The sequence below is a fragment of the Cebus imitator genome, unplaced genomic scaffold (assembly GCF_001604975.1).
Source record: "Cebus imitator isolate Cc_AM_T3 unplaced genomic scaffold, Cebus_imitator-1.0 Scaffold250, whole genome shotgun sequence".
Classification (NCBI taxonomy): Eukaryota; Metazoa; Chordata; class Mammalia; order Primates; family Cebidae; genus Cebus; species Cebus imitator.
In genome coordinates, this window is record NW_016107565.1 from 1,623,496 (window position 1) to 1,638,250 (window position 14,755).

Genomic DNA, 14,755 nt, shown 5'->3' on the forward strand with positions numbered 1-14,755 from the left:
ATCCATCACCTTTTGAAACACTATTTGTCGACTGATTAAAACACATGAAGAGAAAATGTTACTTACACATTGAGCATACCAATAATTGAACTGGGATTCAAAGAGAGCTACAAAGAGAGTACTTGGGTACAATGAAGAGATGTAGAAAAATGGTTTGTAGCCAGAAATGTAGTTTGGGGGAGGTTAATAATCCACAAACTCCTTTTACAAAACACCTGCTTGAAGTGCGATATTTAAATTCTGCGAAGAACTTTCTAAAGCTCTAAGTTCATTTTTCTCTATGTTTTCTCTGTAATTTAGCTTGACATTTTTTATGATTACCAAGGATATTGTTTATAAATAAGCATACAATCTCTACCTGACCCATATGTTCCTTCTTGACTCTGGATTTAATTTATGATGACTATTTTATAACATTATATTATTTCTATGGCAACTGTCTTGGTATAATAAAGAATGATTTCAGCTGCTTTATCCTGCAGTGAAGGAGCTAGATTTGAGAAGGGTAAGCTTGCGGTAAAGACAAAATAGCTAAAAAACAGAAATAATAATGAATAATGAAATTAATTTTATCTCATGCCCCTAATATTTTCATTAGGGACTGAATGCATTTACTAGGCAGAAAAATGGCAAGCCAACTCTCTTGCATTCAACCTAAGTCCACTCCTATTAGTGCCACCAAACTCAAGGCCAATTGGTACCTTAGTATAATGCACTGTTACTAATTTAAAGTCCTATTTTGTTCCAATGTCCTTTTGTCTGTTTTCAAAGCCCTAGGTACATTTGAACATATCTTAGCTAAGTGCTTTACCAGATGACAAACAATAAAACCATTTTTTAGAAATCATCCTCTGTACTAAGAACATATATATTTTCTGCTATTATTTTCAATATTATAAGGCTAAAAGTAAAAATAATCTATGTACACACACATACAAAAAAAAAGACACAGGAATTTTATAAAAAAATGGAATTAGAAGAAATTTTAAGATCTGTTTACTTAATGTGACAATGACTTTTCTTCCCAGTTTCAAAATAATTTTAGGTACTGTCAGTCTATTCTAATTTCAACTAAATCCTACCCTCTCCTGAGATATGACATCAAGATCTAATTCAGTTACAAGTAGCAATCATTTAATTATCTTCTCCAGTTATCTACACTGTCAGATAATAGTATTTCCTGAGAACTGCAGATGTCACTGTTGTAAGCAAGAACCAGTTTGGGGATACATACAGAATATCGAACTACACTGACATATTTAATGTTTTAATACCTTATGGCTTATAGCAAAAAATTACTTCCAATCTAACTTGCTTTGAATAAAGATACTGTTAATATATTTTTCTAGGAAAAATTACTTAATCTCCCTCTGTTTCAGGGTCCTTATTCATACCTCCTAAGACCAAGCCTAGCATATAGTAAACACACAGCATATATTAGCTTTTATTATTACCTCAGGTAAAATATTACTTCTTTGGCACTAATATGTACTAGGGATCAGTAATCTAATTAAGTAAAGGTATATTAAGCTAAAAACCAAAATTAGTTTGTCTGATGACAAAGTTGATGAATATCATACTTTCTAGGTTAATATTATAACATTTATTTTTGCTTTAAAGCACTACTTCATGCTCTACTGTAGTTTTTCTTTTTTATTTTTTCTAGCATATTTTCCAGCATGTCTAGGTTAAATTTCTTAGACATAGCTGAAGAAAAAGTATGCTCTAGCTATGTCTGAACTTGGGCAAATTCCAAAACTAGGAAGAGGTCACCCGGAGTTTATACAAAGAGCAAGTTATTCTGACACTTTTGTAATTCCTTCTGGTGTGAGAGTCACACTCTTGCAATTGCTTCTTGGACACGGCCCTGCAGCAGAGATTCCACAGTACACTCTACTCTTTGCCTCTCTTCAGTAACTCAAACTCTCTTTTAAAAAGTCTGTGTCCTCTTTGTAATCCCCAAACCTATCTTTGAACTTTCCAATTAGCAGTCCAATTTTGGCTTGCAAACAAGACTTATTGTCAGAGCATGAGGACATATATGGAGAATGAGGTATTTCTAGGAATCTGCTCTTTTAAGACTTCAAAAAATTCAAAAAATTTTACCAAAAGAAATTTGATATTCCAATAATATGAAAACAATTTTAATGAAAGCCTCCCTATGGGTGAATGGCCGTATAGATAGGCCAGGGTCTACTGTGTTAAGTTGGTTTGTGATTATCACGTGATGAATTAACTTTACAATGTCTTCTATTCAGAATGAGCAGCTGTTACATGCCAAACTTTATGGTAGACACACAGGAAGTATAAAGATAACTAAGATCCAGTCTCCACCTTCAAAGGACTTACAGTTATCAGGTAAAATCACCTGTATCCATGTGCTAGCTATAGTATAATAAAATAAATTCAGAAACTTATCTTCTAATGAACTGACTGCATTCTAAAAGGCTCTCTGTAAATCTGATTGTCTACAAATTCCAAGTGAATGAGAATTAAAGTTCACAGTCCACAAACTAATTTCATCAAATAGGAAATGTGTATTGGTCCCTCACATTCTTGTGGATACTATTTCTAACACACACCTTTTTTTTCCTTACTTTTTATCTCATTGAAAAAATTTTTGAGTCAGCTATTTTCCCTGTTAAGCTGTGAATTTTACTACATATTTGGGAAGATTTATTCCATCTACATGTACAGAATTCATCATTTTCTCAACATATTCAATTTTTACACATTTATCTTCTTGTTTCTATCGATCATAATTATAAGCCTCTTCTTAGTAGTCTTTTCAGGCATCGTAATTACTTGCTGGTTGGTTGGTTTATTTATTAGACTTGAGGGATTGTGTGTAAATATCCCCACAGCAAATGCATTATAGACTAAAGAACAGTGTGACAGCCGAGGCTGAAACAGCAATTATAGGCCTTTATTGGTGATAGGCAGAATTGACTCTATTTTCCTCTGGAGTACAGCTTTGTTCATGTAAATAAAAGTTAGTAAGTTGAAAATGTGAAAGTAAAGGAGCTTTGTCTATATTATATATTTATTTATTTATCAACTCAACAAATTTGCTGAAAGCTTTCTATATGCTAAACACGCTGTAGATAAAAAGACAATTCAATATAGCATGATGAAATCTAGAAAGGGGAAATATGGAAAAGCTCATGCAACTCATAGGAAGGACACCTAACGTCCTAATCAGGCTTATCAGAATGAGTAAATGAGGTGAGTTTAAAGGATAAAGGGATTAGGGCAAATTATGGAGTGGAGATTGGGGGTAAGAGAGCAACATTCAGAATTTATCTTAAGGGCAATGGAGAACAATGGAAGATTTCATGTAAGAGAGTCACAACTTCACATTTGTATCACAGAAGGTTCATTCTGACTCCATGATTTGGTTTGGGGAAAAGGCACAAGAATGAAGATTAGAGTGCTGTTCAAGCTATTGCAATAATAAGGTGTATACTGATAGATAATACTGTCTTCAACTATGATAGGGTAATGGGAATGGAGCTCAACAGATCAAAAAGCAAAGTCTGCATCAACAGTTAAACAACGATTTTTGTGTTTTCTCAATGTGATTTTTTATTCTTTTCAGAAACAGCATCTTGCTCTATTGCCTAGGCTGGAGTATGGTGGCACCAGCATAGCTCACTAATCCCTTGCACTTCTCGGCTCAAGCAATCTTCCTGCCTCAGCCTCCCCAGTAGCTGAGACTACTAGCACACATCACCATGCATAGCTAATTTTAAAAATTTTTTATAGAGAAGGGGTCTCATTATGTTTCTCAGGCTGGTCTTACTATACTTTTAAACCCATAATTTTAAAGATGAAAAAATAATTTATTTAGTTATGTAAACACAAGTAAGAATTTGGTTATTTGCATGTACTAGACTTCCATATAGCCTTAAAATAATAAAATATAGAAAATGGTTGGTATGTTTGCAAATGGCATGCAACATATTGTGCCTGTATTCTAGGATCCATATTGCCATGTAGAGAAACATTAGTAAAAGACACTAAAGCCAACTCATGAAGGGACTTAAGAAATTGTGACTTTATCCACTGGGCAATGTCAAATTACTTAGTGGTTTATGCAAGGAATAGACAGATGATCTGGCCTTTCAGAGGATAACTGGTATGGTGGACAGACTTTATGTTGAACCCCATTATATCTGTTTTCAAGCAATTATACCTTTATGTAATTTCCTTCCCTTGAGTGTCGGCAGGACCTGTGGCTTTCTCCTCATCACTCCCTGTATTATGCTAACTTCTGTAAAACTTCATCTTCCTGGAAGACTCACCAGAGACACTCTCATTGCTGGCTTGATTCATCAAGCAGCTGTATTGCAGAAGACCACATGGTAAGGAACTGTGGATGAAATTGAGCAAATAATTTAAGCCTTTAGTTCCACAACTACAAGGAACTGATTGCTCCCAGTATAAACATGTGACCTGGGAAGAGGAACCTGAACCTCAGGTGAGAACTAAGCCATGGTTAACACATTAATTGTAGTATGTGGACCCTGAGAAGAGGGTCTAAACCATGCCCAGACTCTGAACCCACAGAAACCATGAGAAAGTAAATGTGTTATATAAAGTCTATAAATTTGTGGCAATCTATTACTTATCAATAAAAATCTAATATAACTAGTAAGAATATTGAAGATAAATTGGATGAGGGAAAGCTGGAAACAGGAAGTCCAGCTAGGAAAAAGAGGTAACACAATGAGATTATACACATAACTGCTAAATGAATATGAGAGTCAGAAAGAGTAGGTTTTAAGCTTTTATCAAGTTATGTAATTAATCATCTAGTCACATTATAAAATGGAATGATGATATCCTCTTAAATGGTTTGTATAAAGGATATGTGAAGGGAAATATTTATACAGGGTTTAGCACAATGCCTAACATGCATTATTATTCTTATGATACTGTTAACCTTTTTGAGGACCAATGAGAGCTGGGAAAGGATAAAGGTTGTGAGAAAGAAAATGGTGATAAATTTGAGCAATATTTTTAGGTGGTAAGTCATAATGTCTGTTCTGATATGGATAAAAAGAGAGAGAGGAAGGAGTGAAAGATAATACAATTTCTAGGTTGGATGACTGAATGAGAATGATGCCATAACTGAAATAAAGAGTGTAGAAAGAAAGGTTGATTTGGCTGAGGAGATAATGATTTTTGCCTTGGCAATGTGAAGTCAATGTGCTTGTGGAAGGACATCCATATGGAGAGGTCCAGTGTACTTAGAAGAGATTTGGGTGTATGGACAGATTTGGAGATGGTTCAGAATTATGTTACCAATCAACTGCATCAGTATTCACACACAAACACATACACTCCTAATAATCTTTTTTGAAAACATGAGAACTATTTACTTTTAGTAATAAATACATTATGAGTTTAATAAATGGAGCCCAAGATGAAAAAGTAGAGACTGGGTAAAGGATCCTTTCTTCTTTCCCTAAAGGATAAATGAGTAAGAAATGCTCAAATACAAAAGGGATGTTTATGTTGATTCACCTTGATGAGTCTGTTGCAAGGGACAGCAAACTATGGCTCCAGGGCCATATCCAGATTATTATTTTTGTAAATAAAGTTTTATTGGAACACAACCACATCTATCTATTTATTTATTGTCTATTGTTTCTTTCACAATACAACCTGCAAAGCCCTAAATATTTACTGTGGAGCACTTTACAGAAAATGTTTGCCCACCTGGTCTATTGTATAAAAAATGGTGGTCTTCTATCTTGAAAATGGTACATCGATAAATAAGGTAATAAAGGAATACTTCTTGGAATGCCACAACACTCATCTAAGAATTATACAAAACTTTTGTTTCCAGTATATTTCTTTTACTTATTACTTCTAACATTTCTGAGCATGCATTTTCTCAGCTGTTAAACAGGGATAACACCTCCTCTACTTACTTCATAAGATTGTGAGCAAGAAATTAAAAAAAAAATCTAGATAGCATTGAACAAATAAAAGTTAATATTCTAGATGCTTTTATATTATATTGTCAAACCATGAAATCAATACACTCAATCTTAATCACACAAGAAAAAGGCAAATATATATTTCTTTATGTTACTTAGTAGACCACTTTTCTATCTAATATTTTCTTTTATCTTTATCATAAGGATTTGGGTTAAATAGAACTCAAACTGGCATCATCCTTTCCAGAAAAGAGAAATACAGGAAATTAAGGTATTTGCGTCAATCAACCAGCTAGCCAATGGTAAAATCTAAAATCAATCTAAGTCTCTTAATTTCCAGTTTGCTTTCTACAGGGCCATATATCTGCAATGCTGACTAACTTATCAGTCATATTTGATATACATGTGTGGGCAGCTGATAGATATAATTTCAGTATAGAGAACTTGGAGGTTAAGATAGAATAAGTAGAATTTGTTTAAAGAGATATTGCCTCTTCAAATACATTTTATTCTTTCATATTTTGGACTTTTAATACATATTCATTGTAGAATAGTTTTAGGTTCACAGAGAAGTTACAATGATAGTACAAACAGTTCACATATTTGCTGCGCACTCAGTTTCCTCTCTTGTTAACATTCATTTTTAAACTAAGAAACAAATAACTATCATCATACATCGTCTAAAAAGTCAGAAAAGTGAGAATAATATGTAGATGTGTAATATAGAGTTATCATTTTTCTCATTTGGCTCATGATTAAGGCAAGATGTTGTTACTTGTCCAAGGTCAGATAAAAAAAAATCAATGACACACAAAATTAGAAACAGAAGTAGATGTGTTAAATGGGGGATTATGAGGATGAATGAATTAATATCTTTGAAATGACTTCAAAATGTGTGGACTCCTGCCTAAAGACAAATCATTACTAATCGTTAATTTGCTAATCTACTTTCCAAAACAGCTTATTCTTTCATTAGCTCCTTGTTTATTTGCAACATGGCCTAGCTTGGTTCCTGGTATATTTGGATCCTGAGTGAAGACATGCGAGTTTTTCCTAATTTAAAAAGATAGCAAGGTAAATGACAGTGTTTTTGTAACATAAACTTTAGAAAAATAAGTCATGTACTTATATTAACCAAAAAAGGAAAATGTTTCTTATTTTAATCAACTTATCAACTTATGGGTACTTTTTAAAATTGTTATTTTATCTTATTTTATTTTGCTGTTGGGTATTGGTTGCCACTCAAAAAGGTGATCAGATATTCATTCCTGAGAAACATGGCTTTCCAGGAAAATCATTCAAATACAAAACATCTTAACTAAAATATCATTTTTCATGTTTTTAAATTTTTTCCAAAATGTGAAGTATAATTATAGATTTGTATTTCAGAAAGTAAAACTTTCATCTTGATTAGTAACTAGTAAACAAGATTTTGTGTATTGACTGCTTAGCTGCTAATAGCATAATAAAACTTTTGCTGTTATATTCTTGATTTCTATCAAGATTCTTCTGCTTCTACAAATTTCTCTGCATTAAACCAACATCAGATAAATGCGCCATGGCTGAAAAAATTTTCCTCTAGTTAAATAAAGGACAAGCATAATAAGTTCTCTAAAGCCATGTATCAACCATAATGAAGGCCAGATTTCCTCTCAACTTTATCAGAATCTCCAATCAGAGAAGATGGTGTGCCTCTGTGAACTGTACACAGAATTTGGACTCAAAACACTACACTAATCATGGATCTGCCCTCGGGTTTGTGTTCAACCTTGAATATTTTTATAGGCATCACATATTCACTGATGAAATAGTTGTATTAAATTTACTTTCACAACATTTGTGCGTTTTTGGAATGAGATATTACATGACAAAATTCTTCATAGATGTAAATGGTCACATTATGGTACTATTCATTGTAATATTTTGTTAAATGTTAAACATAAATGCAGAGCTTATGCAAGAAATTGCTTAAAGAAAAATGTTATTACTCATTCAATATCCAGAATAAGATAAATTTTGCCAAAATCTACCAAAAGAAATGAAGATACCAACCAACGTGTACACTAAATACTGAATCAAAATTTATAAAAATAAAATGTAATTTCCAAAACTAGCTTTATCAGTTGCCTTACTGTCCAGAGTCAGATGCCTTATACAACCTATTTATACATAAGTCATTTTAGTAAATTTTAATATTAGTTTCATACTTGTTATAAAATCTAAAAACTCATCTGGGGCTTGTTCTGGGAATGTATCCATCATTTGTACCCTTGTGCCAGAAAAATAATGTTTAGATTCCAATTAACCAAAACAGAAGCAAACTTTTGGAATACAACCTACGTATAATTTGGCTATTGTTAACCTAAGTTTTTTTTTTGCAGTTGGCAATGCTGAAGACTAACAATTTTTTAAACAAGTATGAAATAGAGAATTGGTGTTAGGATATATGAAGTAAAGGTACAAAGAGATTAATAATAAGAAATAAAATCTGTCCAAATAAACTAGCATTGCTAAAACTGAACATCTGTTTAAATGGATGATTACAAATAACATGTATTTTATTTGAATAAAGACCGAATTTGAAAAAAAGAAAACAAAATAAGAAATATATACATATGTGTATGTAGAATGAGAAATTCAAGAAGGAACGCGTTTGTTTTAAAGCATGAGCAAAGCAGTAAAGAAAAAAGTTCAAAAAATTTAGAGAAGTAACGTTTAAAAATCTATTTCTTGTTAAAGAAATATTTATCCTGATCTTGTAACTGAAATGTATTCCTACCATGGAATTTATTAAGGTCAATAGACTTAACTGTAAATTTCAGTAAGCTTAAAAGCAAGCACAGCTAATCTGAAAATGGTGGGGAGTGGGGGGAAATTTTCATGGCAATAACTTTGTTTTCTAAATTTGTCCACAGGGTAATTTTCTTTCATCCTTCCAATTAAAGATTTAGGCACAAATAAACCAGTCTCAAAGAAATATCTTAATAAAATAAAATTAACTCAAAGTTACTGATTTTTGCAATGTCAGGTCTTCATAAATCCATTTACTAAAATGTATTGTAAATGTCAACTAAATTTTGAAAATATACATGTAAACACTTTTTTTTCAACCTATATAACAGCCTCATATGTATTCAGTTACTCTGAGAAAAAACGTTAATTCTGTATGATAGAGTCCTTCTAGAATCACTTTTCCCTAGACACTAGTGAGAAAAAAAAAAATGGACTTTGAAATGAAACAGTAGTGCTACCTCTTACAAACTTGATGGTCTTGGGAAAGTTATTTAGCATCTCTAAGGCTCCGGCTTCTTCTAATGAAAAATTAAAGAGATAATATCAAGATTATAGTTAAGGATTAAATGAGATAACTTTACATAAGAGAGCCTGGCAGGTCTTCATAATGTTAGTGTATTATAAAATTGATTTATTTCCTACTATATTTTATTTTATAAATTAAACTGACAGGCTGGAAAGACAACAGATTACACTCAAAACAATTAGTTAAAATAAAATCTAAATTCAGAATGCTTTCTATATTCCAGGGATTGTGCCAGGTGTCTGATTTACATGACTAATTTATTTCAATCTTCATAAATAACCCATAACAATGAGTTAGGTGCTGCAGTTATAATCATTTTGCTGATGAGTAAAATGAAGTTTAGAAAAGCGTATTGGCCAAATATCAAATGATGAGGCACTCTGTAGCCCTCACTTGAACTATTCCAAATATTTCATTAACTACCTTTGAAAACAGCCACAAAAATGAAAATGAACATAATGAAGTAAAGTACGGGAATTTCAAATCTGGCAATAGCAAGGGGAAAAAACAACAAAATATCTAAAAAAAAAAAAAAAAGAGGAAAGAAAAAAAGAATGCACCCTGCATAGCTCTTAAAAAAGATGTCCTGAGAGTATGATTATTAATCACCTCCTAACTTCAAGCCTCTGTGGCTGCTTGTGCCATTTCTATAAAAATCTGTGATTTTAAAAAGAAATTTCATCTGTTATGTATCTTGAAAACAATCTCATTACAATCAAAGACTTCAGACCCACATTAACTTGGATGTTCATATTTTTTGGCTTGATTTGTAGTTGCATAGGAATTCTCACATTCTCTATATTGGACAATATAATGAATGAGGCAAAAACGGTATCACTTCCTCACTCTTATTTTAATCTGTGGGGTATTTTGTATACATAGTAAAGAGTAGGGGATTAAATCACATTTCTTAAATCACATTTAAATCTCTACCAATTTTCCTGATTTTGTAGCATATTATAACTTTCACTGATTTGTGACCCATAATTAGAGTTATAATTAATTTAAATTAAATGCTCCTGATAATTTTTAATAGCTTTAAAAAATAATTATATAATGACCATTTGAATCTTATTCTTTAATAATACTATGTACTGATAATCACTAAACAGCAAGAAGTTCTTGCCTTCATATTTTCTAATTTAAATAGGGAATGATGTAAGTCTTAATGCAAAGCCCTTTAATTTTATACTGAATATTTTTTCTTTTTATCAGTCAAAATATTTACTTCCAAAGATTGAGATGGTGACTTCACACTTCCAATACTTTAATTATAGTTATTCTTTATTTCACAACATAAATAAGTAGCTCTCTTAATATATCAAATATTGAGCCAACAAATTCATTGACAGACCTTAAATTAACTATCTATTTTCCATTTGGCACTTTCTCTTGTAATCATCTTTTATGCATGTTAATTTTAAGTTATAAATTATTGTCAAAACCTTAGTCACAACATACTATCAATAAAATACAAGAATTCAATTTTCTGTGAGCTCTCAAAATATGATTCTATCCATTTCTATCCTTCCTTTATCTAATCTATCTATCACCTATCTCCATATTATTAAGTACCTACCATATTCCTACCATTTCCATGTATCTACATATGTAATTATCTATCTATCTATCTATCTAATTCATTTTTTATCCGTATCTGAAAACAAACTTAGAAGCATGGTTTCTTGAATGGAGCAGTAGAGAAGTTAATTGCATTATACAGATTGCCAAATAGAAAAAAAATTGAAATTAACTAATGTAAAATAAATGAAGAAGTTCAACAAATTATAAAAAACAAAGGGTGTAACCATGCGACTCCATGGACAGTGACTACACATACAAGCAAATGAAAGCAGCTGACCACGTACCCACACACCTTGGCAGAGGTGCACTCCACACTCGTCGGCCACCACCAAGACAGATGATCTCTGACGTTCCTTCCAGTCGATAACCCGATGAGCATGAAAAGGTCAGAGTGTCACCAACACCAAAGTTGAAACCAATTCGGTTACCATATTGAGGAATGCCAGGATCTTCACAAGGTTCAAGGTTATATTCTGTAAATTAGAGAGAAAGATTTCCCCAAGGGGGAAGAAAGGACAAAGAAAATGATAATGGTTACTTTTAAGGGTAAATTCCTATTGTTTTTAGAACCTAGTCATATATTTTTAAATGACTATGTGAATAACTATCAGAACATACAAATGGCACACATACTTTGATTCTTTTGTGAAATATCTAATAACTTGATAAATATTTTTATGTGTGGTATTCAAAGATGAGAATATATAACCTTCTGAGAAAAATATAGCTATTTATCTTATTTTTTTCTGCATTAGAAACACCTTCATTTAATATATTTTTGACTTATAATGGCATAAGAACTGCATATTTTCAAACACAAAATAACATTTGAAATGAAATAATTTGTGCTTTTGAAATACGTTCTGCTTAATGCTTTACATTTAAATGATAAAGGCCCTCTGCTTCTTGTATACAAGAAATTCAATTAATGCATATTCGGAAAAATACATGACTTGAGATGCAAAAGTTTATGTGAGACTGAAGTGACCATCCATTGAAAATTGTTATATTATGGATTTTTACAGGAACTTTTCCCCAGGCAATAAATGAACATTATGAAAATGAACAACTAAATAGTCTTCAGGGTATGAAACAGTAGCATTGATTAAACATTATAATTTCTATACAGTCCTAAGGAGAAGTAGCTTATCTAAAAATATTCCCAAAGCAGTTACTGTGTAATTGCAATAAAGAACGAGAGGCATTGTTTCATGTTGATTAGCTAATATTTTACACTTTAAAAATTTTATTTGGACTTTTTAAAAAACATTCTAGGTTATGTTCATTTACTATTCATGACAAAAATAGCTTAATGATTTTAGCATCCAAATATTTCCATACAAATACTAAAATAATTGTTTAACAACAAGGTTAGTGTTGTATCATTTTAATGTTAGCAAGTTGGCATAAGATTTACTTATTAATTTGTGTCTGTATTAAGAAATAGCTAGTTGTGTTCATTCAAATGGAAAGTAGAACTCCAAACAGTGGGAATACTTTTTATTGTCTTTGGTCTCATACATTTGTTCCCCTCTGTAATCCAAATAATACTACTGACTATAACTGAGGTTATACTAGAAGAAAGGAGTAACTATGTTAATTTGATTACAGATTATCTAATTCCAGAGTAATAAATTACGTTTATCTTAATCCTTGCCTGTGGACTATGCCTTCTATGCCTTTTCCTAGACACAGGATTGTAAATTAAAGGAATGTAATTATTGTACTTCCAGTAGATTTATAGCAAATTAATTTTTTTTTGCTTTTTCCATTATTTATTACTAAAGATAATCTTCAATGTATTCCAAACTTCCCTTAAAACTTGACAGCTATTTCTTTGCTTTCTTCTTTAACTTTATCTTCTTTTCTGTTACTTTTACCTCTCTGTTTTATTGTCAGTTATGCTCATAGCTTGAAAAACTAATGTTTTAAAAGTTATTGAATGAGCTCTTTTTTTTATTTTCTCACCAGAGAATGTAATGTTAAATCCTTCATATGATATTGAAAAATCTGAAATGAAACGCAATTGAGCCCTGAAATTTCCATAGAGACCAGCGTTGATTGTTGGAGGAAGATCGGAACCAGTCAGGCGTGCCAGTGGTTGGGTAAAACTGCCATTCTCTGTGATCAATAAGTAGTCATGATGATCTTCTAAATGAAAAGTGTGGAAGTTGAATTGCACACCTATTTAAAAAACAGAAAAATTGAATTTATAGGTACATCAGTAAAACACAGAGAGTTTCTGTGAAACTAACTATTAGCCAGGGCTTTCCTTATAATTATATTTTCTAAAAATGAGAGGCATTGTTATAAAATATTCTAAATATATAGTTATATAGTTTATTATTCTTTTTGTGTGTGTTTTTCCTTCAGGTTCATTATAAGAGCTATAGTGAGTCATGTCTTGGAAACTGCCTGAAAATAAAATTAAAAATCAGCTCTCAAAAAGGAATTATCGGATTTTCTGAAAATTTCAAGAGAAATACATATCTCTTGTTTATAACAGAGGTGCAACTTCCTGGTAAATATTGTACATACCTCCTTTTCCTTCTTCAATCCCCTCAAACAACATAAAAGCAGTGCTTAATATTATAGCACTTAACTTCCAAATATGTGTGTTTATTTTAGAAGAGAAATATGAGACAGGCATAGGGAATGCTATTTGCTATATGAATGTAATTATTCTCCATTTATTTATTTGTCACACATTTCAACCTATGCACATAATTTGCTTGAAAATTTATATATAAGTGTTCTGCTCAGTGAATTTTCACAAACTGAACACCTTTGCAAATAGTATCCAAATCAATAGCCACAACATTAGCAACAACCAGAGCCTTCTTTATAAAACCGTTCTGTCACTTTAGTTTTCCAAAGGTAAACACTCACTCAATTTCTAATAGGACAAATTTTGCTGCTTTGTATATATATTTTTTAGTTTCTAGAATGGAATCATATAGCATACACTCTTTTGGATCTGACTTCTTTTACTCAGCATTAGGTATGTGAGATTTCTCAATATAATTGTGTGTAGTTGTGGGTGGTTCATTTTTGGTGATGCATAGTATAGCATTCCACTTTGTGAATATACCACATATATTTCCCTGTTCAATTGTTGATGGTTACTTAAGTCGTTTGCAGTTTATCACAAATGTAGACAGTGCTGCTTGAACATTTTAGTATTTCTTTGGTGAATGTATGTGCTTATTTCTGTTGGGTATGCATCTAGGAGTGAAATTACTGAATGATAGGGTAATAATATGTGCTCTGCTTTAACAAATACTGTTTTACAAAGTGGTCATGCTGATTACATTTCCATAGACAATATGTTTGCACCGTATCCTCTACAATACTTGAAAATCTGGGGCTTTTTAATTTGTTCCATTCTAGTGACTATGTAATGGACTCCTTGTGGTATCAAATTAGTATTTAATGACACTGTCAATAAAACATGTAAAAGACTAATGACTTCACACAAACACACACACTCAAATATACATAATACACTGTTAGGTGCCATATGAAACAAAAAATGGCTGCCACGGGGATCCTTCCCTTGAGGTGCTTTATTTTTTTGTACATGACCTAAATAATTACCAAAGTATTTGCTAACACTTTTACACTGTTGGTGGGCGTGTAAATTAGTTCAACCATTGTGGAAGACAGTGTCGCAATTCCTCAAGGAACTAGAAATAGAAGTTCCATTTGACCCAGCAATCCCATTACTGGGTATATACCCAAAGGATTATAAATCATTCTATTATAAAGACACATGCACACCTATGTTCATAGTGGCACTGTTTACAATAGCAAAGACCTGGAACCAACTCAAATGCCCATAGACGTTAGACTGGACAAGGAAAATGTGGCACATATAAACCATGGAATACTATGCAGCCATTAA

At 31.9% G+C, this 14,755-nt stretch overlaps 1 protein-coding gene across 6 annotated transcripts in view; it reads right to left on the reverse strand.

The window, feature by feature from the left end:
• Positions 1-14,755, reverse strand: part of CSMD3 (CUB and Sushi multiple domains 3) — a 1,251,170-nt gene that overhangs the window by 419,341 nt on the left and 817,074 nt on the right. For all 6 annotated transcript variants that reach the window (XM_017498748.2, XM_017498749.2, XM_037727955.1 and 3 more), the window contains 2 exons: positions 12,820-13,035; positions 11,136-11,324 (listed from right to left, as the gene is read on the reverse strand). In XM_017498748.2, coding sequence (XP_017354237.1) covers positions 11,136-11,324; positions 12,820-13,035 — 405 coding nt within the window. The remainder of the gene's footprint in view (positions 1-11,135; positions 11,325-12,819; positions 13,036-14,755) is intronic.